At 45.5% G+C, this 27,528-nt stretch overlaps 1 protein-coding gene across 5 annotated transcripts in view; it reads left to right on the top strand.

Moving 5' to 3' along the window:
• The window catches only part of LOC139050687 (venom metalloproteinase antarease-like TfasMP_A), an 80,064-nt gene that overhangs the window by 34,647 nt on the left and 17,889 nt on the right, over nt 1-27,528 (top strand). The window contains exons 1-9 of one of the 5 annotated variants that reach the window (XM_070527293.1): nt 5,540-5,653; nt 10,485-10,678; nt 13,198-13,293; nt 13,390-13,519; nt 17,164-17,199; nt 17,332-17,367; nt 24,329-24,456; nt 26,217-26,288; nt 26,346-26,476. In XM_070527293.1, the coding sequence (XP_070383394.1) occupies nt 5,602-5,653; nt 10,485-10,678; nt 13,198-13,293; nt 13,390-13,519; nt 17,164-17,199; nt 17,332-17,367; nt 24,329-24,456; nt 26,217-26,288; nt 26,346-26,476 (875 nt within the window). In that variant the 5' untranslated portion in view covers nt 5,540-5,601. Of the gene's footprint in view, nt 1-5,539; nt 5,654-10,484; nt 10,679-13,188; nt 13,294-13,389; nt 13,520-17,163; nt 17,200-17,331; nt 17,368-24,328; nt 24,457-26,216; nt 26,289-26,345; nt 26,477-27,528 lie in introns of those variants that run through there. The other 4 variants (XM_070527294.1, XM_070527296.1, XM_070527295.1 and 1 more) reach the window with 4 other exon arrangements.

The following is a 27,528-nucleotide window of genomic DNA, read 5'->3' as shown; positions in this document are numbered from 1 at the left end:
CAGGCTACAGCCGCTTGTTAAATTCTGTTGGCCTTAAAAAACTGCAACAGTGCCCTCGTCGCCCTCTGCTGCGACGTCTTTTGATGTCGGAATTCTAAAATAAGTTGCTCTGTTAGAGGTCTTTGGTCAAAGCACGCTATCGCGGTTGCGAGCGCTCGTCTCTGTAAATTGTAGAGAGGACCGTCACACAGAAGGTGTTGGAGAGTCTCCTCGCTACCACGGTCATCACATGAGGCGTCATCGGCCCATCTGATTCGAAGTGCAAAAGACTTAGTGAAGGCCACCCTTAGCCATATTCGACAAAGCAGGGTAGTTTCGTGACGGCAGAGTTAACCTGGAATGCAAAGGCGTAGGGAGGAGTCTAGGTTGTGCAGCCGGTTGTTTTGAAAACTTATTACGTTCTACAAGGAGAACATGATATCACAGGTGAGCATTCGAAGTTTTCCAGCAGCGTCTGTCCTTAACAACGGTATCGGCTCCTCTTCGTCGCCTTCAAGAGCCGACCGAGCAGCTTTATCGGCGTGTTTGTTCCCTATGACGCCGCAGTGACTTGGAAGACATTGAAATGTCACGTTGTGTACTTCTTCAGTCAAGGTGTGGATTAGTTCCCTAATCTCGAATACCAGTTGTTCGTGTGATCCACGCTGCAGGTCTGATAAGAAATATTGCATTGCTTCCTTCGAGTTACTCAATATTGTCCATCTTCGAGGTTGTTCTTGGCTGGCGAGACGAAGTGCTGCGCGAAGAGTCGCAAGTTCCGCAGCCGTCGGTGTCGTTGGGTGACACGTCTTGAAGCTGATGGTGGTGGCTTTCCCTGGGAAAAACGTGGCTCCAGAGGAAAACTGGAGAGTTGCCGATCCATCAGTATAACTATGTACGTGGTCGGCGTACCTTTCGTGCAAAGGGAGCAGAGTTTGTTATTTAAAAGTAGGTGATGACAGCTCAGATTTTTTTCCTGATTCCTGGTACGGTGAGGTACACTGCAGGTCAAGCCAAACACCATGGAAGAATCGATGGCTTAGCTGCGGGGGTGAAGCTTACTGGAAAGCGGGTGTAACAATGCGAAATCGTAGTACAAAATTATGCCTGCGGCCTTTCTGACGGTAGTGTTGCCAGATGATGGGAACGGGCACAGGCAACGTGCCTAATGGGCACTCATAACACTTCCACCGCAATGTGTGTTTGTATGGATTGGTCCTGGTTGATTGCAATAGTCGCCACTGTCGATGTGCATTTGGACAAACCAAGACAAACCCTGAGAGCCCGAGCTTGAATGGCCCGTAGAGTACAAAGATTAGTCTGGCAAGTGTTGGTCAGTACGGGCGAACTGTATCTCAAGAAGCCCAGAAAAAGATCCCGGTACAATGCCAACAGTGCATGCACTGATATTCCTCAAGTCTTTCCGCCTAGAAACTTGAAAAGCTGGGAGATTGCTGTCAGACGCTGTTTCAAATAGATAATGTGCGGGCTCCATGAGAGATCTCTATCAATGATTATGCCAGGAAATCTGTGACTCTTCTACAGAAACTTGGAGACTTGAAGAAAAGTCGAGAACAAGTTAAGGACCACGCAAAGAGCGATGGAACGAAGAATGCTAGCCATATATAACCTTGAGAGACAGAAAGAGAGCGGTTTGGATCAGAGAGCAAACGGGTATAGCTGATATTGTGATTGACAGTAAGAGAAAAAAAAATGGACTGGGCAGTTCATGTAATGCGTAGGTTAGATAACCGGTGAACCATTAGTGTAAGAGAATGGGTGCCAAGAGAAGGGAAGGGCAGTCGAGGACGGCAGAAGACTAGGTAGGGCGATGAAATTAGGAAATTTGCGGGCCCTAGTTGGAATCGGTTAGCGGAGGACAGGGTTAATTGGAGATCGCAGGGAGAGGCCTTCGCCCTGCAGTGGACGTAAACATAGGCTGAAGATGGTGGTAATGATGATGATAATGTCGCAGATCCTAGCCTATCTTCCACGAACGAGCCGAATGACACATTTTTGCGGCCACTGTACTCGCGAACAAGATAAAGTACGTCGCACACTGCGCAAATCTGCACAATTATTACGCAATCTCATGCAAACTTTCGTCCACCGGTTGTACTTACGATACTTTTTGTAATTGTATCGTAAAAAGCTTCGCGTAACCAAAATAACTAGCCTTGCAAGTCGTGCGGAGAGACCTCTATGACCGCACACAAGCAGCTTCCGTAGAGTTGTCTTCTTAGCGTGAAACAGAATATAGTCCGCAGACAACGAAGTATACATTCAGCATCTGGTGTCGTGAGATGGACCGGGGGAAAAGTATGGGGCTCGGTACGTAGTCTCAATATGTTTCCGAGTGCTGCCTTCCTGTGTGGTTTCGGGAGCATGTTTAGGCACACAGTGTATGCTTGGCAAGCATTTCCTCCTTTGCGTACGTGCACGTGCGTGTGCTTCATTGGGCATCATCTCTCTCGCTGTTTTGAGATAACCTGTTGAAGACAACGCCGATTACTGCGAACCACACCACCCCGGCGCTTATATCAGAGTCGCGCAGTTTGCCCTCTACCAACGCGGATTCCTCGCCACAAATAATGACTCTTCGATAATTAATAAGGTAGGGAAGTATCGTTCTGCAGCTGAAATATCGTGTGGTTCTTAAAACAAAATAAATTGTGTTTTTTTTTTTTACCCCTACGTTGTCTCCATGCGGGAACGGTACCGGCTGCACTCTCGTAATATTCGAGCTATACTGTTCAGACAAGCACTCAGCCTTGAGCGATATGTTTATTCGATGGAATATTTTGCGGTCGGGTGATGTCAGCATATGACTCTTTTGGGCCAGACTTGCGATTGTATCCTTTTCAGTTGCAGTATATAAAAACAATTTGTGCGCGACTTGTTTTTGTCATTTTGTCCAGAAGCGCAAAGAAAGACTAATGCCACATGTTTGCTCGAAATGCAATGAACATTCCTGCCACACGTGAAAGGAGAGCAAAACGCAGTTTCTATTTCGGTACCTCCATGGCACTTATGTTGGTGTTGTGCTTGGGTTCAACCTATTGCACAGGTATTTCTGTTGTGCAATTCAAGTTTCCGCTATTCTTGCATTGGTTATGAACCTGTACAATGAAATTAAGGTGGTTATACTCGGTGAAAATGTAAGAGTTACAGAAAAGCTCCTCCCTGAAAAACATATTGCACCTGCCCTCCACCTCTAAAAAAAAGCCGAGCCTGCTGGAGTCCGCTCAAATGTTAATTACTTTCCTCTAATAATGTAAATGCCAGGCTAATTGGAAAGTAAAAGCTAATTATTTCAAGCTAAATTGTTAGCTATGAATTAGAACTGATATCAACATCACCCGTAAAATTTTCCCTAGACGTTCAAGTTTCATCCTGAAGCCAGTGACACAAAGGCCGCTATGTACGGAAGAAACATTTGTATTACGCACGCCAAGCTACTTGACGTCAGGCAAAGAATTGAACCTAATTGGCTGGCGCATCTGTGCAACTTGTGCTCGAGATGGACAGCGTACATATAACCTTGCAATTCTTCGGTTGTCAGCAACTATAGTTATTGTGAATACTTCACTGCTTGTACTCATGCATAACGACCTCTTACTTCTTTTTCTATAATCTGCCTTATACAATATAGCTACTAAGTTTAGTTAAGCAATGTATGTCGCTATGAGTGCCAGCGCAGTGGCAAGATCGCCGTGTGGCTTCGCAGGCATCTTCTTTTTTTGCGGTAGAATAAGAATTAACGTAGCATTTTAGAAAAAGTATGTTTTTGCATGATCACGTCCATAAGAATGGTGTGGATAATATAAAATAATTTTAAGAGCCAACATTATGACGTTGTTTTCTTTATTTATGAAAATAACGGCTGCTACCTTTCGTCAAGCTAGCAAAACCACGCTAAAGAGCGCATTATATTAGGCGCCAGAAACTCAGTTTCAAGACGTGCTGTGTCTAGCGACTGCAATGTTACGCACGATCCTCTTGTAATACTCTATCTCCGCTTGCCTTCTGTTGCTGATGCTCAAAGTCACAAAGAGCGAAAATTTACTTGCAATGAAATAATTTATCAGTGGTGGGATATGCACATGATAGAAGGGCACCGCAGGGGCAGCTAAGGATGGTCGCGTAACCACCAACCCGTCACAACCACAGTCATGCAATTATACGCCTTAGATAAATTGTATCCTTCGACGCCATATCAGTGCTTGAGATTTTCTTCCCTACTGCTGAGGCATCTCCCGCCACTTCATCGATGCATCGTGGTGTGATAAAGATTGCGACAAGCTCAACATATTGCTATAAGAAATCGCTAAAGCGCTGCGTTCATTTATCGCAGCCAAGACTTTACTTCTTTAAATCGACGCCAAATATTTTCTGTGAAGTGCTTGGATCATAATCTGACAGTGAAATTCGAATGATTGCGACGAATGGCAGGCGTAACAATCACACAGCGCGTGCTTGACACGTGCATGCAGTCACTGATTTTATTACAGCGCAAGGCCAAAAGCTCCCTTTCCACGTCAGAAAAAATCCGAGGACACCTAAGCACTTATGATTTGTGAATGCGAAAGCATTAATGTCCAATTGAGCGCACGGAGCGGTCCTTAGAGTTTCGCGCTGTGAACAACATATCATAGCGGTACGTGCTTCCCGAGCCAGCAAGCAGCAGCAGCAGCCTGCGGTGCCAACGCCGCACTTCACCGAAATCCTGTGCGACGAGAGAGCCCCCTCACGCAACGCCTGTCACGGCAGCAGCCTTTCGCCCCCTCTGCTCCGTCGAGGGGCGCTCGTGGCTCGGCGTCGCAGCCAATAGCAACGGGAGCTTAGGTGCCGTTTCGCTACGGCAGGTGACAGACGCGGTCTATTTCGCTCAGCGATTCATCTGACGCCTTCGCACCGAACAATGCGTACCACCATTTACGACTGCACTACAACCAGGCACCAGCAGACAGTAAAGCATGTGTCTGCGCCATGCACGAACATGTAAATAAGTATTTATCACAGGACGCGATGCGTAATCCACACTGTCGTGCTTCAGCCAGTGCCCGGCAGGCGGCGACTCCTCTTATCTCGCGGCGCATACCCCTCATATTTCGTGACTGGGAATATATGCATATATATTATCCTTGAATGATAATATTGACATCAACCTTTCTGTCGAAGTTTAACATTATATGTTTACAGCACCGCAGTGCCGCAGAGCAAACATACTTTGAAATCGCCTTCCCCAAGATAAGCTGCGCCGTCCAAAGCAATCGCAGGCCCGTCAGTTTAACTAAACATCGCTGCTATATGCCATCTAAAGGCATACAAAGTCAACGACGGCTTAACTGCACATCGCTGCTATGTGTCGTGTAAAGGCATGTAAAAGTCAACGACAGCTTAGCTGCACATCGCTGCTATATGTCGGCCGAAGGCCCGGAAAAGTCAACGACAACCTATGTCGTGGCTCTTTTCCGGGCTACAGATGCTACCTAAATGTGAACGCACGCCACCGGTGGACAAAGTAGGTTCGGCCTAGGAAACTGTTTCACAGGGAAAGCGGAGATCTCTAGCGTTGAGAAGCTGGAGAGGAAATTCCCCTAGTAAACCTGCCACGTAAACATGGTTTTCTTAGCGATATTCCTTTCCGTCCACTTCGTCGCAACGTCTTCTGGTGAGCACATACGCCGTTTACTGCACATTACAAAAGCTGCCACCGTCATCGTTATTATCAGCGTGTTTACGTCCGCTGTAAGACAACGGACTCTTACGCCGATCTCCCATCACCCCTTGCAACAACTAATTCCATCCTATACCTGCAAATTTTCTCATTTCATCACAATCCCTAATTACATGTAATCCAAAGCTGCTAGTTTATTGCTTGGGCAGCCATTCAGTTAATATAGCTCTATAATAACCGAGAAGAGCAAAAGGAACCACAGGGCTAAATTATTTGGTTACGACTACATGAACAGACAATGAAGACAGAGAAACATGGGCGAAATTAACTGTTACTATTAAAGTAAAATGTATAATAATAATTAATAGATCTGCATTTCAATTATTCTTTATATGTACCAATAAATAAACAGCACCTAATTTGCACTGCTTCATTGTCTGTTGGTTTCAAGCTGTAATCACTCTATATCAGGTTGTTTTATAACATTACATGGAGTGTCTTATACTATCATATTTGTGTTCATTTCTACTAGAATACCATGTGTTTGAGTTTGCTCTCTGATTTACGCTGCTATCTTCCCATCTATCAATCTCACAGCTGCTATTTTTCTGGTGCATCGCTCGTTGTCCGGTACTTACCTCCCTTTAAAGTGTCTGATCCTTGAAGTTCCGGCTCCATGGGTCCATACGGGCAGAATTCATTATGTACTTTACTTTTCAAAAATAACAGAAAGCCATGTGTCATTCGTATCGGTATACCGAAGGTGACCGGGGTATTATGAGCATTAAAGACAGATCGCGAATACAGCCTATGTGGGCAGCTGGATACGTTCCATCCGCTTGGAAAGAAGCTATCGTTTCCCCATACTTAAACAAGGGCAGCAGTTACAAACCATTTCGAGGTTGCCCAGTTACAGACCAATAGCTCTAACAAGCTGCCAGTGCAAGCTCTTAAAAAAATTATAAACTGGCGCCTAGTCTGTTTCTTAGAAAATAACAAAATACTAGACACCTTCCAATGTGGTTTCCGACAAAATAGGTCAACGACAGACCACGTCGTTCACAATCAGGCCGACATCAGGGATGCCTTTACACATAAGCAGTTCCTTTTAGAATTCAGTGTTTCTCGACCTGGAGAAGGCATACGATACGACGTGGCGTTTCGGTATTCTTCGGGACATTTCCGCAATGGATGTTCGTGGCAACATGCTGAACACATTCGAAAGCTGTCTCTCTGATCGCACATTTCGTGTAAGAGTGGGCAACCGTTAGTGTAGAACATTCACCCAAGAGACCGGTGTGCCGCAGGCAAGCGCGCTCAGTTGCACACTTTTCGTCGTAAAAACGAATTCACTTCATACAGTCATTCCAGGCACCATGTTTTATTCTCTCCATGTTGACGATGTGCAGATAGGCTTTAAATCATGCAATATTTCTATCTGCGAATGCCAGGTTCAGCTTGGTTTATACAAACTATCTACATGGGTGGATGAAAATGGGTTTAAACTGAATACGCAGAAAAGTATTTACATGCTCTTCTCCTAGAATAGAGGCACAACACCACTCCCGAGTATTTCTATCAATAGAGGTGAACTCACTGTCAACAATGAACATAAATTCTTACGTATTATTTTGGATTCAAAACTATAACGTTTATATCCCGATATCAAGTATCTCCGGACGAAATGCATGAAAATAATGAACCTTCTAAAGCTTCTGTATCATGCCACATCGGACAGCGACAGGAAGTGCCTATTGGACCCGTACAAAAACCTTATACGTACACGTTTAGACTATGGTGCCATGGTGTGCCACTCTGCCGCACCGTGCTCGTTGAAGATGCTGGATTCGATTCACCATATAGATATCCGCCTGGCTGCAGGTGCGTTCAGGACAAGCCCAGTGAAAAGCCCTTCCATGGAAATGAACAAGTGGTCACTTGCAAAGATTATTCTCCAGCTTTACATATTTTCTGAAGGTACACACAAGCCCTGAACATCCGTGTTACGCTACCATAAATGATATTACATGCACCACACTGTTTCACAACTGACCCCCAGTAAATTAGCCCTTCTCACTGCGTGTGAGGAAGCTCAGTGATGCAATGGGTGTCCCACGTTTATAACCTCGTCTAAAGTTCCCGGCAAAGCTCTTACCGCCGTGGCAATGGCAGCCTATGAGATGTGACACGTCGTTTCCTCATGTTACAAAGCACGCTCCAGAGAAACACATTCGAAGGCACATTTTGGAACTCCAGTTAAAGTAATCATGCCCGGAATTTTATACTGAAGCGTCAAAGTCTCATGCTGGCTTGTCTTTTGCAGTGGTTTGTCCATCATTCTCAGAATCTGATGTTTCGCACACGGAAACAGGTATATTTCCCGCTGAGGCATACGCACTAATGTCGGCTGTTAAATGTATCGGGAAAACCAACCTACCCAGTGCCATCACATTCACTAAGACTTTCAGTGTAGTAAGGTCCTTAATGTCATTTTGCAAAAACAAAAATCCGGTACTCCACGTGCTTTATTCCCTTTTGTGCACTGCGTATACGTCAAACCAGCTTGTTGTGACCTGCTGGGTGCCCGTTCACAAAGGCATCAAGGGGAACATGCTGGCCGACCAGATGGCTAGATCCGTTAGGCTTTCATACTTGTCCCTGTGACAGACTTGGAGCATTTTCTCCGAAGAAAAATTAGGACACACTGGTAGTCAATTTGGAACATTGAAACGTCGAATAATCTTCATTTAATTAAACCTCAGTTGGGTAATTGGTGACCAATAACAAAAATACTGCGAACTGAAGTAATTCTTTATCGACTTAGGATACGCCATACCTACGGGACCCACTCTTACTTTCTGTCTGGCGGTGACCTTCCCGGCTGCGCTTACTGTTGAGACGCTAACCGTCCTACATGTCCTGGCGGAGTGCCGTGATGCAGATGCTGACAGAAAAAAAAACACTTTTCTCTAGATTACAAACAGAATATTCCGCTTCACTCAGCAATGTTCCTTGTGTGAAATGTGAACTCATTTTTAGTCAGCAAATCACTTTTAAACTATCTAGATTATATTCCTTCATTCCAAGTTTGGCGCACGATAAATTCTTAGAATGATCTCTTAGCAGAGGCTACTGCTTTGATAGTAGCATTTTTATGGCACATACCTCGAAAGCCTTGCAACCAAGGTTTCTGATGAGGCAGCAGTGCCATTGGCACGCGCAGATACTTTTTCGAAAACCATGCTTTCAGAACGTATCTATTACGTTCCCTGGGCACTTCAAAGCCATTGTCGCAATTTTAATACATTTATGTTTTACGCAATGCACAACTACCCTATTTTAGGCTCATGTACAGCCGTATTCCATCAATGCTTTCTACTTCATTGTTCCATTAAGTACTCAGGCTCTCTTGCATGGCGCTCTTTCGCCAAACCTACCCTTGTGCATTGAACATTACTTATCATCATCATCGTAAAGCTCCTTTGCACAAAGACTTTCTTTGGGTTTGTTCCAATTCTGGCCAGCATCAGAGATAGTTTACGTAGACAGCTAAGGAGACAGCTGAGAGAGCTTCGAGACCATGTAATGGAACGCGCTTCTAGCCAACTGCAAGATGTACGGAAGACGCTTCTGCGACGTGACGCCACCTCGCGGCGACAAGGAAAAGTTGAGAAAAGCACACATTATTTCCGTATTTTGAGTCTGCGCCTGCAAACCTATGAGAAACAAGATGTGCTTACATTAAGGACGTAGGAAAGCGTGCCTGAGTTTTCTTGTGCGGAGACAACCTCCCTGATGGCTTTTAAAGCGTATTGCTCAGTGGCCATCTTGTTCGGACAGGAAAATAGCCTGCATCGTGTTTGACTTTGATGCTGTCTTCCCTAAGCTGTCTACTTCGACGTCTTCGTGAGAATCGAAGTGAGACTTAAAATGGCCGCTGTCCGCTTAGCCCCCCCACTTTGCCGTCTAGGGTGTGTGTTGGTAATGAGCCTTTAGCTGGCGGCATTTCCCGATAGAAACCCCGTCAGCAGCCGAAAGGTGGGTATATCTCGTCAATAAACGTCGTCTTTCTTCTGTCGCCATTTGTCTGATTGAGCGTGCAATCTTCTCTTGAATGCTTGACACGTGACGGTACTGTCTCAAAGAAGAAAGCACGATGAAGGGCCTTACAAATATCCTTCCCGATGACGAGCTGTTTTTGGCCACGAGAAGGATGGGCCATACATACGACAACCATTCTTTCGTCATCAAGCGAGGATTTGTCAGCAGCAAGCAGTGGCACCATCCGGATACGGCTGTTCCTACTTTATGTAATAACACAGAAAATAAAGTGCCAGCTGTCAAAGCTATTTCTCCCTTAGTATTTTCGTCAAAGTTTTTGCACGTTTATATATATTTCCTGTAAGCCTCTAACATTGATTACTGACTGGCTGTATTGTTTATTTTCACTTACCTGCAGCTTACTGCCTATGCGGAGAGGCCACACTGCGTGTTGCGCATACCCGAACCATATCGAGCCCGTGCTTCTATAGTCTGTTCTTGCTGTCAATAACTGGTCAAAGTGTGTGGTTCCCAAACTTTTTCTAAAAGGAACCTCACGCACGTTTGTTACGACTTCATCGGCAGTTCAACCCCGGTATAACGAACATAAATAACCAATTATCGGCTATAATGAATGGAATCTTGTAACGTAAGGAATAAGTAAATGACAGACGTAATGGAGTAAGTAATAAATGTATAGAAGCAAATGCATGTAACAAATACATACATGCTTGCCATGAATATTGTGCATTCCCCCTTATTTTATCCCCTTTTTTTCCTATAGTTATTGGTGACTGGAAGGAGTTCACCGAAGAGAGCATCACCGTTTACCCTCAAGTGCTCGAGGCTCGAGAAGACGGATCGGAAAAAGTTCTCATCGTTCACAAAGATTACCACCTCCGCTTGAAGAAAGCGTCCATTCTCGCTGGCCGTCTTCTACTTCTAAACGTAACAGAAAACGACGTCCTTGAGCAATATGTGAGTAAGCACTTACATTCACATAAAACTAATTTATTTGCCTAAAAGTGCACAGTGCGTCATGCTATCGACCAGCAGAAAAAATCGGCAGATCCCACGCACTGTGGCAATACATGTAAGCGAAGCTTTGTATGCTGTTTGCCTTGATTAACGATAATGAGCGGTGATGTTGGCGGGGAATGCGTAATTTTTTTCAGCGTTTAGTCCAATACGAGAGTGGTGAGCTGACGTTAAACATCACCTTGCGCGCACCACTGCCATTTTTCTGCGTAGCCCACACAACACACAGGGAGGCGTGTGTTCACACACACAATGGAGCTGGGCAGGCGATGTAATGTGTAAATCAGATAAACGGTCAACCATTATTGTTGCAGAATCGGCGCCAAGAGACGGGAAGCGCAGTCGAGGACGGCAGAAAACTAGGTGGGTGATGAAATTGGGAAATTCGCAGGCGCAAGTAGGAATTGGTTGGCGCAGAACAGGGGTAATTACTGATCGCCTTCGTCCTGCACTCGACATAATATAGGCTGATGATGATGATGAGAGCCCTGCTACATACACCGTCTTACGTAGCACCATCTCACAGCAGCGCTCTTTGACCACTATTGGCCCTTGCGTCATTAAACACCACATATCATCATAAAGCATACGTACTCTTGGAAAGAGGGGGATGTTATTTTGTAAGATGAGTGGGGGTCGGTATAACTGTTTAATACTCTGACGGGGTATGCGTTTTTTTTTTGATGGGTTGTCCACTGGCGTAAATTTCTCGTTCAGTGTTTTGTGTACAGAGGCAGGTTCCCGTTGCTTGAGTGCCTTCCATTAAAGCGGTGGCCCATCCCCATTGGTCGTTATGGTTGCTGGCATCTGTGAAGACCTGTCTTTCTTGTGGTGTGCATCATATTCTTTTCGTTTGGTATGCAGCTCTGATGTTTCTCTTGTGTCGTCCCTTTTGTTGTTGATTTGTGTTGGGCTGAGTGCTACAATGATTTGGTTGTGGTCGTTCTAGTTTATTATTTCGCTTCTTCTGAGGGATAGTTGTAGGTGAAATTGAGGAGTCGTAGGAGGTCTTGTCCCATAATGGTACTCCGTAGTCTTGCTAGGTGATCGTGCTTTCGTGCTGCTACGATGCTTTCGCATGCTATATACAGCATGATGTTCTCAATGTAAATGTTGGGGTGCTCATCAGGACTGCCATGACAAGCTTGGTGGATTTTCATAGGAGCGCGTTCAACTTTTCATTGAGTTTGGTTGGACTGCAATACGGAATGGCACATCGGATTCGAGATGTAATCCGTGCGTCGTGAAGTTGCAAAAGATCAACTTCCTTCATCGTGTAAGTGCGACGATGCTTCTCTCATCTGGCGAGCACACGCATCTCCGGCCGCTAAAGCCCACCTGCTTGAGGCGCGTCCGTCATGTGCTGACATCCCATGCTGCAATGATACGCGAAATGCTTCGCATTACACAAACCGTCAACTGCAGTCTAGTCTTCTAAAGGTTTAAATGCGAATAATTTCTTTGCCTAGTTGAAGCCAAGGTCAGATCAAGGTAACGCGCAAGGACACCCAATTTGTCTGCGAAAAGTTTTGGCGACCCCGGAAATAGTGCACTTCGAAAAAGCTCTAGGCATAGTGCAAACTGACATCAGATATAGTGCGAAATTAGGCGGCTCGCGCACGTGAGGTAATACACGTGAGTGCAAACTTGAGCTTTAGTAGCAACATGCCGTCGCTTTCACGCTTTCTTCATTCCGTCGTCGTCATTTCCTTGCCTTCATGTATTGTAATGTCATGTCATGTCGTCATTGTTCCATCGCTTTTACTTTGTTGTTCTCACTGCGTTTTCATATCGTCGTCATCACGTTGTCTTCGAGCAGTCATCGTCTAACCATAAGCATCATACCATCGTCATCGCTGCACACCCACCCTTGCCGCGCCGCTATGGTGCGCGATGCTATCTTTGTGCTCTGCTTTCACTCCCTACAGCTCCCTCTCTCCCAGCTTGGCGAAGCTGCGGACGTAAAGAGAAACCCAGCGAAGTTGTAACAGCACCACTGCAAAAACAACTTGCCGCATGTGGGGAACGATGCCACGTCTTCGCATTACGCGTGCGCTGATCTACCAATTGAGCTACCGCAGCGCCGCTTTCTCATCCACTTTCCAGGGTATTTATGTGTTACTACTAGAACTAAGCCTGATAGTGTTAGCCAGCGCCACCACTCACAAACATTGGCGGCGGATGTGGGACATCCTTTCTGCCGCAGGCGTCATGAGTGCATCATCTTTTTGAGTGAAGGCAACTGGTCAATAAACCCACACGTGCTACCTGAAGGCACCAATGTTCCCGGATTCCTGACAGTAGCTCATATCGAGTTCAGTGGCTAAAATGTTTAGGTCATGGCAATCGTGTCATAAACAGTGTGCTGGCAGATCAACCAGAATGGCCAGGTAAAAGAAGAGTATGGATAGAATTCAATAAAGCGCGTACACCATTTTTCTCCTTTCGAGCTCACTTAGGTTGACGGTGCCCACTACGAAAGACACCTGTACGAAGATACGAGCAAGAAAGCCTCCATACTGCTGAAGCCTCGAGAACATGGTGAATACTTTGTTGTAAGTGCTGCGTTGAAATGCAGATACAAGTGCATCCGCGCGTGTGTTAGAGATGTTGTCGTGCAGTGAGCATCAACGGCCCTTATTTTCGTTCAGACAGGTCCCATAAATTTCACTCATCGCATTGAGCCGGTGATGCTCGCGGAAAGGTCATCAGCCAGAATAGCCCACAAGATAGTGCAAATTGCCCACATACAAGGGTCATGTGAGAACGACCAAGTGATTGGTAAGTATGCTATGAATTCTATTTCAGGTTGCTTCAATTTAGGTGAAATTATCGATAGAGTGACGTTGATTCACCGTATGTAACAAGGGCTGGTTGATCATATGATCACTCGGGAAATATCATGTCGCAATAAATTTAAATCTACCAGTAATACTAGTGGATGCCCTTTTATAACTCAAGCATGTACGCACTCCCGAGTAAGCATAAGTTTTGGATATAAATGGCGGAATCATTGCAATCGGAAGTAATAATTAAGCAGTTTTGTGCACAGCAATTTAGTAGTAGTGTATTTTGTCCCAATGAGCAAAACAAGTTTATTATGCAAAATGACATTACGCGAGCTCTCGCGTTATGACCCTGCCATACATTGTTCTATACACTGAAGGCTACCGACTCATTAGTGCGCCAGGAAATGTATGGACATCCTAGGTGAATTCTTGCCGTCGTCGTCGCCACGAGGTTCCGTATAAAGTCCTAGTGCAGTATTCGCGGCCACGCACTGTATGCTGCAGGTGTGGGGGAAAGCATAAGAGGGTGAGCCAAGAAGGAAGGTAGCTCACGCAGGGTCGTCTACGGGAGCAGGCATTTGGTGTGTTGCGATACCCCGTACCCGAGCACACGAGCTTTGGACGCTTCCACGCGTAGCCGTGCGGGGCTTTGCGGTGTCTGGGGAGAGGGGGATCCCGGGGCTGAGCTAATGCCGGACGTTTAAACCTTTAGGGCCCCCTGGCAGAGGCGACGCACCTATTTAGCCTCTGCTTCACATAGACGGCACCCCCGGACTGAACCACCCTAGGGAGTTCGGTAGTTGCCTTTTCCCGTCCTCCTCTCCAATTTTTGTCTTTCTCTCCAACTTTCTTTCTGGTCTTCTCTTCATTTCTTTTTACTTACGGTCTTCCCGACAGCAAGGGAACGCAGCACGTACCTTGTGTGGAACAACCATCATTGGTTGCACATATTTGGGTATAGCGGAAACGTACAGTTGGCGTCCGCAAAACTTTTTGTTTATAAGACCTGCGGCGTCCCCTTATTGGGCTTCACGATGGGCGGCTGCCGTTACTGCTGAAAACCGAACATCACCTATAGATAGTCCTTTCGAAAACTCTCTGATTGCCCTCAGAAACGAGGGCGCAACGAAAATGTATTTTATTTTTTTGGCCGACACAATGAAAACTTCCCTCGTTATCAAGTCATTCATTCTGAGAAAAAACGAAAGACAACGAGAAGGATCTTGCCTTTTCTCATTTCCTAATGTCTCAGACAAATAATTGACTCAGACTATAGGGTATCCATAGTAGCAAGTGACGACCGCCTCTTGAAACTTCGAGACAAAAAGCAGTGTCGAAAACTAAGTAACCTACTGTCTTTTGGGGACACTTCAGTTTCAGTGACCCCGCACTGCACCACGAAGACCATCCGCAGTGTGATTTGTGACGATGATTTCGTGGAGCTGACCAAGGCTGAACTTTTGGATTAATGGAAGGAACAAAATGTTACCAACGTAAGACGAAGTAGAATGAGGTGTGATGGGAAAGAAATCAACGCCAAGCACCTAATTCTCACATTCGGTTCCAGTGTGCTGCCAGAAACCATCGAAACAGGCTACAATAAAATAGGAGTAAGGTAGTATATCCCTAACACTCTCATTTGCTTCAAATGCCAATGGCTTGGCCGCAGTTCACAAACCTGCCGAGGCCGACCGACCTGTGCCAAAAGCAGTGCACACAAACATCCAGCGGAATTCTGCGAAGACGTTCTCACGCTGTGTAAACTGCGATGGGGCGCACAGCGCATACTCGCGGTCCTGTTCATCCTGGAAAAGAAAAAAAATGAAATCGTAGCAATTAAGGTAACAAAGAGCCTCTCATTGAAGGAAACACGGAGGCGGGTGTCGTACCTGTCAATGAACAGCTTTGCCAAAGTGACGCGTCACGCGGCAGCATCACGACGGCTTCTGGCGGCCGTCCGGCACGCGTGCACTGAGTCGGCGGTAACGCCGTCCGCCCCTTCCTGGGTGCAGCCAGTGCTATGCCGTCACCCCAGAACTGCGAGCTGGTGGCCTCCAGGGTCTCGTCTCCTGAGGCGAAGCCCACAAGGAGAACACACCGCTTGCAAGAGTGGGTGTCCAGGGCACCGGAAAAGGCAATGGGCACAACTTGCACCCAAGCGGAGCATGTAGCATTTAAAAAGCTCCGGGGGTCTCTCGACCGCTTCATAAGAGAGAAATTGCACATCACGGGGCCTGAAAAGAGCTCTGTAATCGAATATTTGTTCCCTGGGAACGCAGCACGTACCTGCTTCTCAATATGGCAACGCATATAGTTCATTGGAACGTCAGAGGTCTTCACAATCTTGATGACGGTAAAAAACTCCTCCGGAAATTTAGTCTCAGGGTGCCGTATATGTTCTCCGTGTATGTTCTCCATGTATGTTCTCCGTGTAAACAAATGTTCTCCGACAGTATTCTATTCTTCCTAAAGACCGCGATGACGATATCGTATAATCCGTTGGTGTGGCCGTCATAGTCGACAGAGCTGCTGCCTGCCCAGAACTAAAACTTTGTACCCCCCTAGAGGCAGTTGCTGTCCATGCAGTCTTGTTTAATAAAGTAGCCACAATTAGCTCTATATGCATGCCTCTGAATTTTCAACTCCAACAAACCGAATTTCAGAACTACATTGACCAATTTGCGGAACCATACATAGTTGTCAAAGATTTAAACGCGCATAACACTTTGTATGGAGACTGCCGTTGCAATGGAAGAGGGCGTTTAATAGAAAATGTCCATTTTTTCCTTGGTTGTACGTTTACTCAATAAAAATGAGCCGACGTACTATAGCATTGCAGACAAAATCTACTCATCAATAGACTTGAGCATAGTATCCAACACACTAATGCCATCCCTCCATTGGAACGCTATTAGGACCCCTACGGAAGTGACCACTTCCCAATAGTCGTAAATGTTACAGAACAAGCTGAATGTTCCCCACATGTTCCCCGATGGGAGGTTGAATCAGTAAACTGGGTTCTCTTCAGAGAAATAGCATATTTAGCTCAGGATGACATTGCTGGCTTTAGTATAGATGATTCTGTGGCTTACCTGACCTGTTTCATAATAGAAGCTCCCACGTGGGTTCGAAGGCTAGTAGACCCGAGATATGGGATGGTTTTGTGTGCGCTGTGTTCTCGAGCACTTAGTTCGCGTTGAAGCGAGCAGTGCGAAGGGGTTGCTCTCTCTCTCCATCACGTGAGAGTTCTGACAGCGAGTGTCCGCGGTCATCGAGCGAGATGTGTTCGTGGTTGCCTGTGTGCACGTGACACCATGCTTGTTAACTTAGTCAATAAGCGGTTTATAGCCATTCAACAGTTGGTAAATCTACTAAACTTATGGCGCATAGCTGTTTAATAATTTGCTATCGCAATTGATGCTTCTCCTTTCTGGTGAAAGTGCGAATTTTTGTGTTTCGTATAACTGACGTGGTGTTTCTTAACTAAATTCTCTTATTGACCGTTTTTCTTCACTGTACCGTAAAAGAACACTTATGTCACTTCACTCGTAGCTTTCAGTACCTTGTGTTAACTGCATGAATGCAGAACTGTGAAGCGCAACCGCAGTTTTAATAATTTTGCATGCTTTATTCTAGAGAACGAATTTTACAATGTGGATGGATACGAAATGAGTAAGTATTAAAAATGCCAATGGGATGTATTCAGAAATTACAATTCCATATTACAAGGACATACTGACTGAATAAGTGCTGTGTCTGAATGGTCACGTAAATTCTTACGTTCTCTGCGGGCTTTTGTTACAGAAAAGGGTCCTCGTGAACCATCGCCTCCGGAAATCGGTACGTGTCTTTGCCAAGTTGCAATTTGTATTACTTCACCTATTTCCAACGGGACAGAACAAGGAATAACAAATGCAGCTCTATTATTATAGGTATAACTTTTTTCATGAACACATTGCATCACGTCCACACAGTGTTCACTCTTTCCATCTTTTCCTCTCTTATACCCCCTTTGCCTTACCCCGAGTATAGGGGTATAGGGTACCAAACTGAACGATCATCTGACTGACCTCTCCGCATTTCCTCTCCTTGCTGTGTCTTGTCACTTATCCACAGAAAAATGGCAGTTCACTATAGGAGAAAAACAGGAGTGAACTTTTCTTTCTTGGTTTCTACGCCGACACCACGACGCCCATGACGATATAGCGAAGTTATAAATTATGTGACATAGTGTCGTATTGATGCATGAAATATATATGAAATTTACCGGATTTCTGTTTCTTTTGTTACACATACAGCTGTGTTTAACAAATATATTAACTAGATTCGACTTGAGCCCGAAACATTCTCTGGTTTCAACGGGTAGCTCGCTCGAGAATTTCTTATGCGTGTAAAGAAAAAATGAGTCCCCTCCCCCAATGAGCGTAATCACGCTGAAATCTATGATTGACACATAATTGCGCCCTGTTCGGAATGGCAGTGTCACTCAATATTTGATAGGACTAAAATATGCTCCTTCATTCACATAACATACTTCTTATAACACTACAATGGCCACGTAAATATGCACTGGAATGTCGGGGCATTCATTCGTAATCTAGAAGACATAACTGAATTATTATCTCGATATCAGCCGATAGTTTTCTTTGTCCAGGAGACACATTTAAATTCCAGACAAGTGAAGTTCTTCCAGCAGTATGTGATTTTTCGGAAAGGTTCTGACGACGCTGTTGCTTCGTCCGGCGGCGTTGTGATTATTTTCGACAGGTATGTCGCTTGCTAACAAATAGCCCTTTAGACGCCTCTCGAGGCCATGTCCTTGCGAGCAGCTCTCCTCAACAAGATGGTAACCATCTGTTCCATTTACATATCACCCAACTATCAACTCAGAAAAACAGAATTCTGCAGCCTCATTGACCAGCTCCCAGAATCACACATTATATCAGGCGATTTTAATGTGCATCCGGCTATTTGGGGAAACTCCCAGTGTGACGCGAAAGGTCGACTAGTATAAAATTTTATTGTGTCCTCTGTTACATGCCTCCTTAATAAAAAAACAGCCCACGCATTAAAGTGTGCAACATAATTCATATTCTTCAAGAAATTTTGCAATTGGCTTTGCAGCCATCTTTCCGTATTTCAAATAGTGTGCAATAGAAAACCCTTTTGGAAGTGAGCATTTCGCTGTACCACTAAACCTGATACAATGAGCAAAACGAGAACAAGGTGAAAGCAGGAGCCAACGTTTCGACAAGTGGGCTTGTCTTCTGCAAGGCGACATATGCTTTCCTCGCCACAGTATCTATAGGTGAGGTTATTCTAAAGGGGAGAGGGTGTAAGGTGGGTGGGTGCAGCAACGAGGAGGAGGAGGAGGAGGAGGATGAGGAGGAAACTTTATTCCTGCAGAAGCCATTGCTCAGCAACGAGGGAAAGTGTCTTAGCGGGTCGAATTGAGAATAAAGGAGTGCTCTGCCCAAAGCCAGGGGCCTGGCCGTCTCTCGACCACGTGTCAACGCACGCGTGTTAGCCGGCGTGTCAGATGCGTCTGACACGCCGATTGGAAAAAAAGTCTGATACAGCAATATGAATGCCTTTGAAATATTCCTCGGTGGAAACTGTCCTCGGCTGACTGGGATCATCTTAAAGAAGCAAGTTATTGATCACAAAAGTTTATCGCCAAATTTAGCATAGACGACGCAATAGCATATGGATGGATGGAAAACTTTATAGACAGTCCTGAGAGACGCGATTATCGCGCATCGGGCCACTCCCACACAGGGACGTGCAAGCCAAGCCTGGCCGCCGCATCGTGGGCTCCCTGGACGGCCCTAGCACATGTTGCCGCTTTTATAACAGACGCAACAGAAAAATGCATCCCACAGACAAATGCAAGGAACGAGTCCCTTGGTCGAATGATGACAGTAGGCAGGCGCTAAAGAAACCAAATATAGCATGGAGCATCCTCCCTCGAACACAATTGCGGATAACCTTACTGAATTAATAGACGTTAAATCGCAGCGAGGGCGGACGCGAAGGCAAGCAAGGAGGGAGAGTTGGGGAGATATTTCTGTCCGGTATTGACTCTAAGCCCCCTGGCGGTGAGAGTATGAGATGGACTGAGAAGGCTGAAAGGGCAGCATATTTATTTGTTGCCCTTCGTAAATGAACAAGGAAACAGCCTGAAAGGCCAGGTCGATGCTCTTCGTGAGCAGTTTGAGTGCGTTTCTAGCTCTATGCACTATTCCTTGTCTTTTCTCAAATTCTTAGAAATCGAACAAGGGGAGCCACTTGACAGTAAATGTAACCCGAACAAACCTTTTAACTGGCCTTTCTGCGTTGCCGAGCTGAAAGCTTCCTGAAACGCATGTCAGAGCTCTATTCCGGGTCCCGACAGAGTTGTGTATGAGATGGTTAAACACCGGACGAGAAGAGAGAGGGTTAACCAAGTGGCCTAATTTTTATTAATCATATCATGAGAAGCCAACAAACAGAGAGAAAGGAAAACATAGGGAGAACTACCTGTACTTAATACCAGAATTTAAAAAATGATAAATTAATGGCAATGAAAGTGGATGAAAAATCTACTTGCCGCAGGTGGGGAACGATCCCACGTCTTGGCATTACACGCGCGATGCTCTTTGTGTTGGCTTCTCATGATATTGTTAAACACCTTCACAGAGGCATACAAGTCATACTACTCGCACTCTTTAATGCGCTCTGCGCAGATCATCATCTTATACCCTCATGGAAAGAAGCTATTGTCGTCCCTGTGTTGAAACAGGGCAACGATCCCGCCTCAGTAACCACCTATCGCCCGAAAGCGCGCACAAGTTGCCTCTGCAAGTTGCTGGAAAAAATGATAAATCGTCACCTTCCACCTTGTCCTGAATCGTAAAGAATTGACTCGACATCTCGGCCATGCGAAAGCGGATGTCTAGCGAAGCTGTTGAAAACCACCACTACAACTGCTGAGGCGTGTATGCGATGTTCTATTGCTTTAAAGTAATGGTAATAATCATAACATAAATTCATGTTAGTAATTGGAGTAATTGTGATTTTCACAGCACGCCGCCGCCCGTACCCGTGCTGCAACAACGTCGAAATGAGTTGCTAAGCTGTTTTTTTTTTTGTATAAGAAAGAGAAGGGACGTCACTCCCCGTGTCGCAAGCTGCTGTCGTGGCGCTAGCTTGCGCAACAGTAATATTTACTGGGAAACGTATGCGGGAAGGTACGCGTGCTTTGCCTTGTTATCGGGAGTGTCTTATCAGTTACGCGATTCGTATGCTTGTTTTGTGCATGTTCTTTATGAAAACGTGTGCTGTTCTGTATGTTGTATGCGTGATTCCAAAGAATGTGTGCACCTTTCCCTTCACTTTGCTGAGTGCTTGAAGCATCTGCCTTTTCGGGGTACGAGCCACTCCTCCTCCTGACCTGGACTGCCGCCGGATCAGGTCACATTTTTGCTAACGGACGCGGACACTAAAAATGCCAACCAACTGGAGGCCATCACCTTCGCTGTAACAAAATATTTGATCCGTACCGATGCGGATTTAGAGAAGGCCAGTTAACAACCGATCACCTCACGCGTGTAGAGGCTAATAGTCATGATTCTTTTGTCCATAAACAATTATATTTATCTATATTTCTTGACATGGAAAAGACCTACGACACCACGTGGCACTATGGATTTCTTTGAAGCCCGTCGCGAATGGGTATCAGGTGGACTATGCTGAACGACATTGTGAGTTACCTCTCGAAACGTACTTTCCGCTTAAGAACGGGCAACATACTCTGGCACCCGTCTACGCAGGAAACTGGGGTAGCCCAGTGAGGTGTCCGCAGGTGTACGCTTTTTATTGTGGAAATGAAGACGCTCCGTCCTTCACTACCACCAGCCATTTTCTATCCTGCTTATGTTGACGATGTAGAGAGAGGTTTTAAATCCTGTAACCTTGCAGTCTGCGGGAGGAAAGTTCGGCTTGGGTTGATGTGCAGGCGAAAATGGGTTCTAGGTCAATACACATCAAAGCTGATGAAAAATATAGGATTGCTCCCTGATGTCACTATCGAACTGCAAGGACAGCACATTCCTGTGAACAAAGACCATAAATTCTTGGGCTTCGTATTCGATTTGAAACTATGTTTCATCTCCCTCATCAAATACCTCAAGGCCAAGTGCCTGAAAGCAATGAACATATTGAAAGTTATCTCAAACATGAATTGGCGCAGTGACTGAAAATGCTTAATGAATCCCTTCTAAAGTCTTTTACAATCACGTTTAGACTGCGGGGCTGTGGTGTATCGGTCTAATACACCAAGTGTCTTAAATATACTTGATCCTGTTCATAATTTAGGCATCCGCCTGACTACAGGAGACCTAAGTACTGACCCTGTACAAAGTCTCTGTGTAGAATCCAATGAGGTGGTCACCCCATCTGCAAAGGTCGTTCTCAAGTTTCATGTATTTCCTCAAAGCACACTCTAACCATGAACATCCTTCTAAAAAAAACCGTAATTTGTGCCGCACTTTTCCACAATTGTCCAAAGTGCGAGAACCCTTTTCACAACGTGTGAGGAAGCCCAACCAAGCAATGGCTGTCCCACTTCTTAAAAGCCCTGTCATGGCTCCAGCCAAGCCAGTATCACACTGGCTGTGGCAGCTGATAGATAGCGACATGTCTTTTGTAGCAGTCACACAGAACGCCCCAGAAATACACATAGAAATGAAATTCCTAGAACATCAGTCAAAGCACTCGTGCGCAGAATTTTACAGTGATGCTTTCAAGTTGCATGCCAGTGTTTCTTATGCTCCGATCGGCCCACCCTTCTTGGAATCCGGCTGTTTGTACCCGGAAACAAGCATCATTAAGGCGGAGGCCTGCACACTATTGTCGGCTGTAAGGCACGTCAAGGAAATAAAACCACAAGAGGGAATACATTTACAGATTCATTAAGCGTTGTGAAAGCCCTAACCTCTCTGCAAAGGAATAAAAAAACAGTCTTTACTGAGCTTTATTCAATCATCTGCGCTTTATATACGTCTCATCAACATATCAGAATACTAATGATAGCGTTGGGGCGAATTGGAATATCATACTTATAAAACAGCGCTCCTAAGTTGGAACATACACGGGACGCTTCGTCTGGGCTGTTTTCTTCCCTGTGTATTTTTCAATCTTGCAGCGCTGCTTGTTAAGTATCCTAATATGCTGGGTGCCTGGCTATAGAGGCATCGAGGCCAATATACTTACCGAGCATATAACCACATCAGTAAGTACAAAACCAAGTAATTCATCCATAGTGTCCAAGCTATTAATTTAAAGTTCTTCCTACGCAAGAAGCTCGGGGTCCATTGAGAATGTAGGTGGGAGACTGAAACACCTGATAAACTTCGCGTGTTAAGCCAAACGTAGGAAACCAGCCACCGACAGCAAAAACACGACAAACTGAAATTATCTTCCGCCTCCCTAGGGTAGGCCACACTTATGGCACTTACTCCTACCTATTGACCGGTGAAGAACCTCCCGTCGGCGCTAAATGTGGCGAGACGCTAACGGTCCCTCAGGGACTGTAAGAGTTTCAGGAAGTAAAAGCTGAAATAAAAAAAAATATAGGACGCTCAAGCTTCACCTTTAAGAGTGGAACGCGATAGATTTCAACGATGCCTGACCGCTCGTCACGCTTCCCGGCAACCGCAGCTTTCTTGCGGATGCGCGGAGGCGAGCGCGATGGTGTTGTTGCCAGGAAACGAGCGGGCCGCGCCGCTCGGGAAAGGGATTACGGTTTGAGTTTCCACGTAACAGAATTATGTTTTCTGGTATATTCAAGTTAAACTCGGACGCTATCATGTCTGTAGGTTGTGTTTAAGTCGTATGTTATTATTTTTCTGGCGTCTTTTACTTTGAGTAATTCAGTTAGTTCAGTAACACGTCTGAGCCTCGCGGATGGCCCGCGTGGTTGTGGTTCGGAATAATTTTTCGCCAAGCGACGTCCGACACCGAAATAGGATTTTTTTTGTGGCCACGGGGCCCCTGCATACAGACAACACATTCCACATCTATCTGGCAAGGTTTCTAGGCATTGAATCACTTTTTGACAATAAATGAGTTCCTGTGTTTTTACGAGATGTTGATACATTGCATATTACCAGCACAAGGGATACGCAGCACATCTTCTCATTAGAGGCTGTGCTGCGATAGCGTTTTTCTAAAGCACGTGCCTCCCAGCCCTAACGTTCAAGGGCTCATTGGCGAAGTACGAGTGCTACATTACTCACACATTTACTACATCCTCCCTTTGTAATGGAACTTCTATATATGGTCATAGCATACTATTCATGGTCATTATTTTATCGTCTATACATTTTATTCACTTTACTGCGATTCATTTTTAGGCTGTATTACATCTGCCATGCACAATTCTGATTCGCAACTCTTAAAAGTTGTCACGTTCTACCATTGACAATCCATTCATTATATTTTGCTTGACGCTTTGTATCCATATCTGGTCCTTGAGCCAATAAAAAGATCAAATCATCATCATTGCAAGGCGCACTTTCGGGCCGGAACAAACTCGACGACCACGACGTTATAGCCATGCCATACCAACTAGAAGTCTCCACCGAAGCACTTCTGCATGCAGCTATAATAGAGAAAGGTTCGGCCTTTAATTTCCTTGTAATAAGCTATAATATTCCCGAACACTAAGCATCGCGATTATAGGCAGCACGGTATGACTTATAGTGCTCACTTTTAGTGTCAACTTGAGCGCACTTGTTTTTCCCAATTGTCTTTTTTCCAGAAATGAGAGGAGCAATTCCACAAGAATTTGGTGTCGAGTTGCACTTCATCAGTGACTACAACCACAGCAAGCACTTCGAAGGGCGAACAGACGATCACGTCATGTACGTGACGCTGTTTATGCATTCGGTGAGCAGTGTTAGTGTACGGCCTTGAACAATTTGGTGTGCCGCTTGTGTAGGACACTTCTCTAATAACGGGCGAGGAATCTCTGCCAGGGAATGGAAACCTTTACGAGATCGTAATGCATTTGGCTCGCAGGCGCAAGTTCACGCGAAGTTCCTGGAAGTCACGTTTTACCAACAAAATGACCGAATTACAGTTTGCGTTTTTCATTGCTATCTATACGGACACTTATGGTCAACTCATCATTGAGGGATATTTAGACATCTGCTTCCATGTACCCGTTTCCTAGTTATGCTTTAGAGACAATTATACAGAATGATTAACAAATAACCCAGAGAAAGGATATAGTAGAAGGTAATTCATATGTTTAACGAACATGTAAAAAGATGTCAAGGAAAATTAGAGTTGCTGAATAGTTATGTTGCCTTATGCGGTGGCCGAATTCAGTTGCTCCGCCTTACACGTGCGGCGTTTTACCTTGCACCAGCACCTCTCTCGGGTGTTTTCGTTCATTTTAGAGCGCAGCCTTCAGGCGCCGAGCACAGCGAACGATGAGACAGCGAACGCGGAGGGCAGAAGGGGATGCAGAAGGGGGGGCAGAAGGGGGGAAGAAGACGCGAGGAGGAAAGCGTGCATGGGAGGTGCAGCGGAACCACGAGGCGGAAAGTGAAGGAGGAGGGTATGGCGAAAACGTGAGAAGAAAAGTGTAGTGCGGCGGCGATGGCCACGGCATGGCGCCAGAGTAGCGCGCGTCGTCTGGGAGTTCTGTCTGCGGCGGCTGCTGCAAATCGCGCCCACGCGTCACCCACGCGCTGCCTCTCGTAATCTCCATATTAACTCGTTAGCGTTAAGCGCCCCTTGTCGCAAAAAATCTGGTGTCGGCGTCGGACGTTGTTTCGCGAAAAAGCTTTCCGAACCATAACCACGCAGGTCCTCCGCGTGGCGCAGAGGCGTTACTGAAATAATTGAATTCCTCAAAGTAAAATGTGTCAGAAAAATGCTAAAGTAGGACCTAAACACAACCTATAGGCATGATGGCATCGATTCTAATTTGAGCATACCAGAAAATATGATTCTGTTAAGTGGAAGCTCGAACGCAAACCCCTTTTCCAGCCTTGCTACAATCCATACAGCGGCGCGGCCCGCTCGGTTCCTTTCAAGAACGAAATCCAGGTGGCGCTCGCCTCCGCGAATCCGCAAGAACGGTCCGGTTGCCGGGAAGCGTGACAAGCAGTCGGGGACCTTTCAATGCTATCGCGTTGCACTCTTTAAAATCGAAGCTCAAGCATTCTCCAATTTTTTAGCGAGGCAGTCACGCCACGCTTCGGTCCGTTTCCAACGTTCCGCACGAGACAGATGGTCCGCGACAACCAATATATCGCGAAATGGAAACACGTATGCAGCTGTGCTAAAATTTCGCAATAGGGCGTATCGTAATTGTCTGTGAATTATTTATTTTGCTTATTCATTCTACATTTCAATTAAACTTAACAATTAACTACCCCCTATGGCTTAACTGGCTTCATTGTCGGTCATTTTTTATGACCTTTGCTGACGAATATCAAACCCATCGCGAGTATGTACGCTTTGCTGTATTTATATCCACGTCTTTGTCCTCACTAAGAATTTCAGCCAACGCTATTATCGAATATGCAGGCACGCGCCCGCTCTGAAGATCTCCTGCTATTTGCAACCTCGTTTCAATGCTGCCACAAAAAAGCACAAAAAAGAACCATGTGTGTCTGATATCACTTATTCCTCAGGTCAGCCTCCGCATGGACCAGCTTACTCCTCCTGTCCCCATCGGTATAACAAAAATTCAGGTGACGTCAACGGTAAGCCAATAGTCAAATTGTTTTTGTCCTGTCTCAATTAAGAGGTTGTACTTGCAGGACAACGAAAGCTATGTTGCGCTGTGGGACAATGGTGACCTCATTGGTAACGAGACGCTTAAGAAGCTGAACGAGGTAGTAAAGAAAGACAGTGACTCTCGGAAGTCGGACGCGGTCTACATGGCAACAGGGTAAGCAGAATCTCACTTTACGCCAATCCAAGTGCACGCAGTGGGAGACAGGCACCAGAACTGCTCGTGATGGGGAAAAAACGGTGTGCGTGGAGGGAAGGGCGCTAACTTAAGCATTTCCACAAATTAAAATTGTGTATCAGACTGAGATTCTAGCTTTGTCTCACTTTGCGACTGCATTGAGATATATGTTTAGGAAAATGCAGGCTGCAATGAAATCACTCGCGAGTTACTTTAAGGTCCTGCGTCCACCTACGGGGCTTCAAAGGCACTGAAAAAAAAAACATTAGAAACTATATAGAAACATACAGTTATGCTCCAAACGGAATTATAGTATTCATAGAAATTAGAGCATGGTTTGAAAGTACAAAGGGATCAAGCAGAAAAAAAAATACTTGTAAATATTCTTTACATATCTAGTGTACTAAACCAGCCAGTGTTACCAGCATATGAAACATTCTTGCAGAATAATTTTCAATCTCCAAGAATATTTAGAAGAAATCTCAAGGAGTACTAAAGTGAACCGGTCAATGAAAAGAAAGTTTTGCCTACTCGAATGCACTCACGGCCACGCAATAAGTACCATTTAAAGGGAACGATTACCATTATCGTATTTTGGCATGCTATAATATGCCCCCCCACCCCCCCCCCCCCCACCCCCATAATCGATAAATAACTTGTCGGGCATTATAACACGATGAGAAACTAAGTGACCTATGCCCACGCGCGAAAACAATGTCGATGATGATTTCAACGAGGAGCTCAGGAACCAGTGTGTGGTTAACAGAAAATAAATGTGGAAAAAATGCAATAACGTAACCCATTTTGAAACGGAACGCAGCTGTCAGAATTATAAATAGAAATAAACCATCAAATTGGCTGTTTCAACCCACGCGCGCCCCTTCGGCGAATTTCAAGTGGGTGGTTTGTTGTCCCATGTCGGCGGCACGTGTCGCTCGGTATTTGGGCTAACTTCGAGAAGAGCGACGGGGGGACAGTCGAACAGGCGAAAGCCTGCTGTGCAGTGTGTGACGAGTGGAGGCACAGGGCAC

Source organism: Dermacentor albipictus, chromosome 10 (assembly GCF_038994185.2).
Source record: "Dermacentor albipictus isolate Rhodes 1998 colony chromosome 10, USDA_Dalb.pri_finalv2, whole genome shotgun sequence".
Lineage (NCBI taxonomy): Eukaryota > Metazoa > Arthropoda > Arachnida > Ixodida > Ixodidae > Dermacentor > Dermacentor albipictus.
The sequence above is the reverse complement of the archived record's forward strand: the minus strand, read 5'-3'. Positions and strand labels throughout refer to the sequence as shown.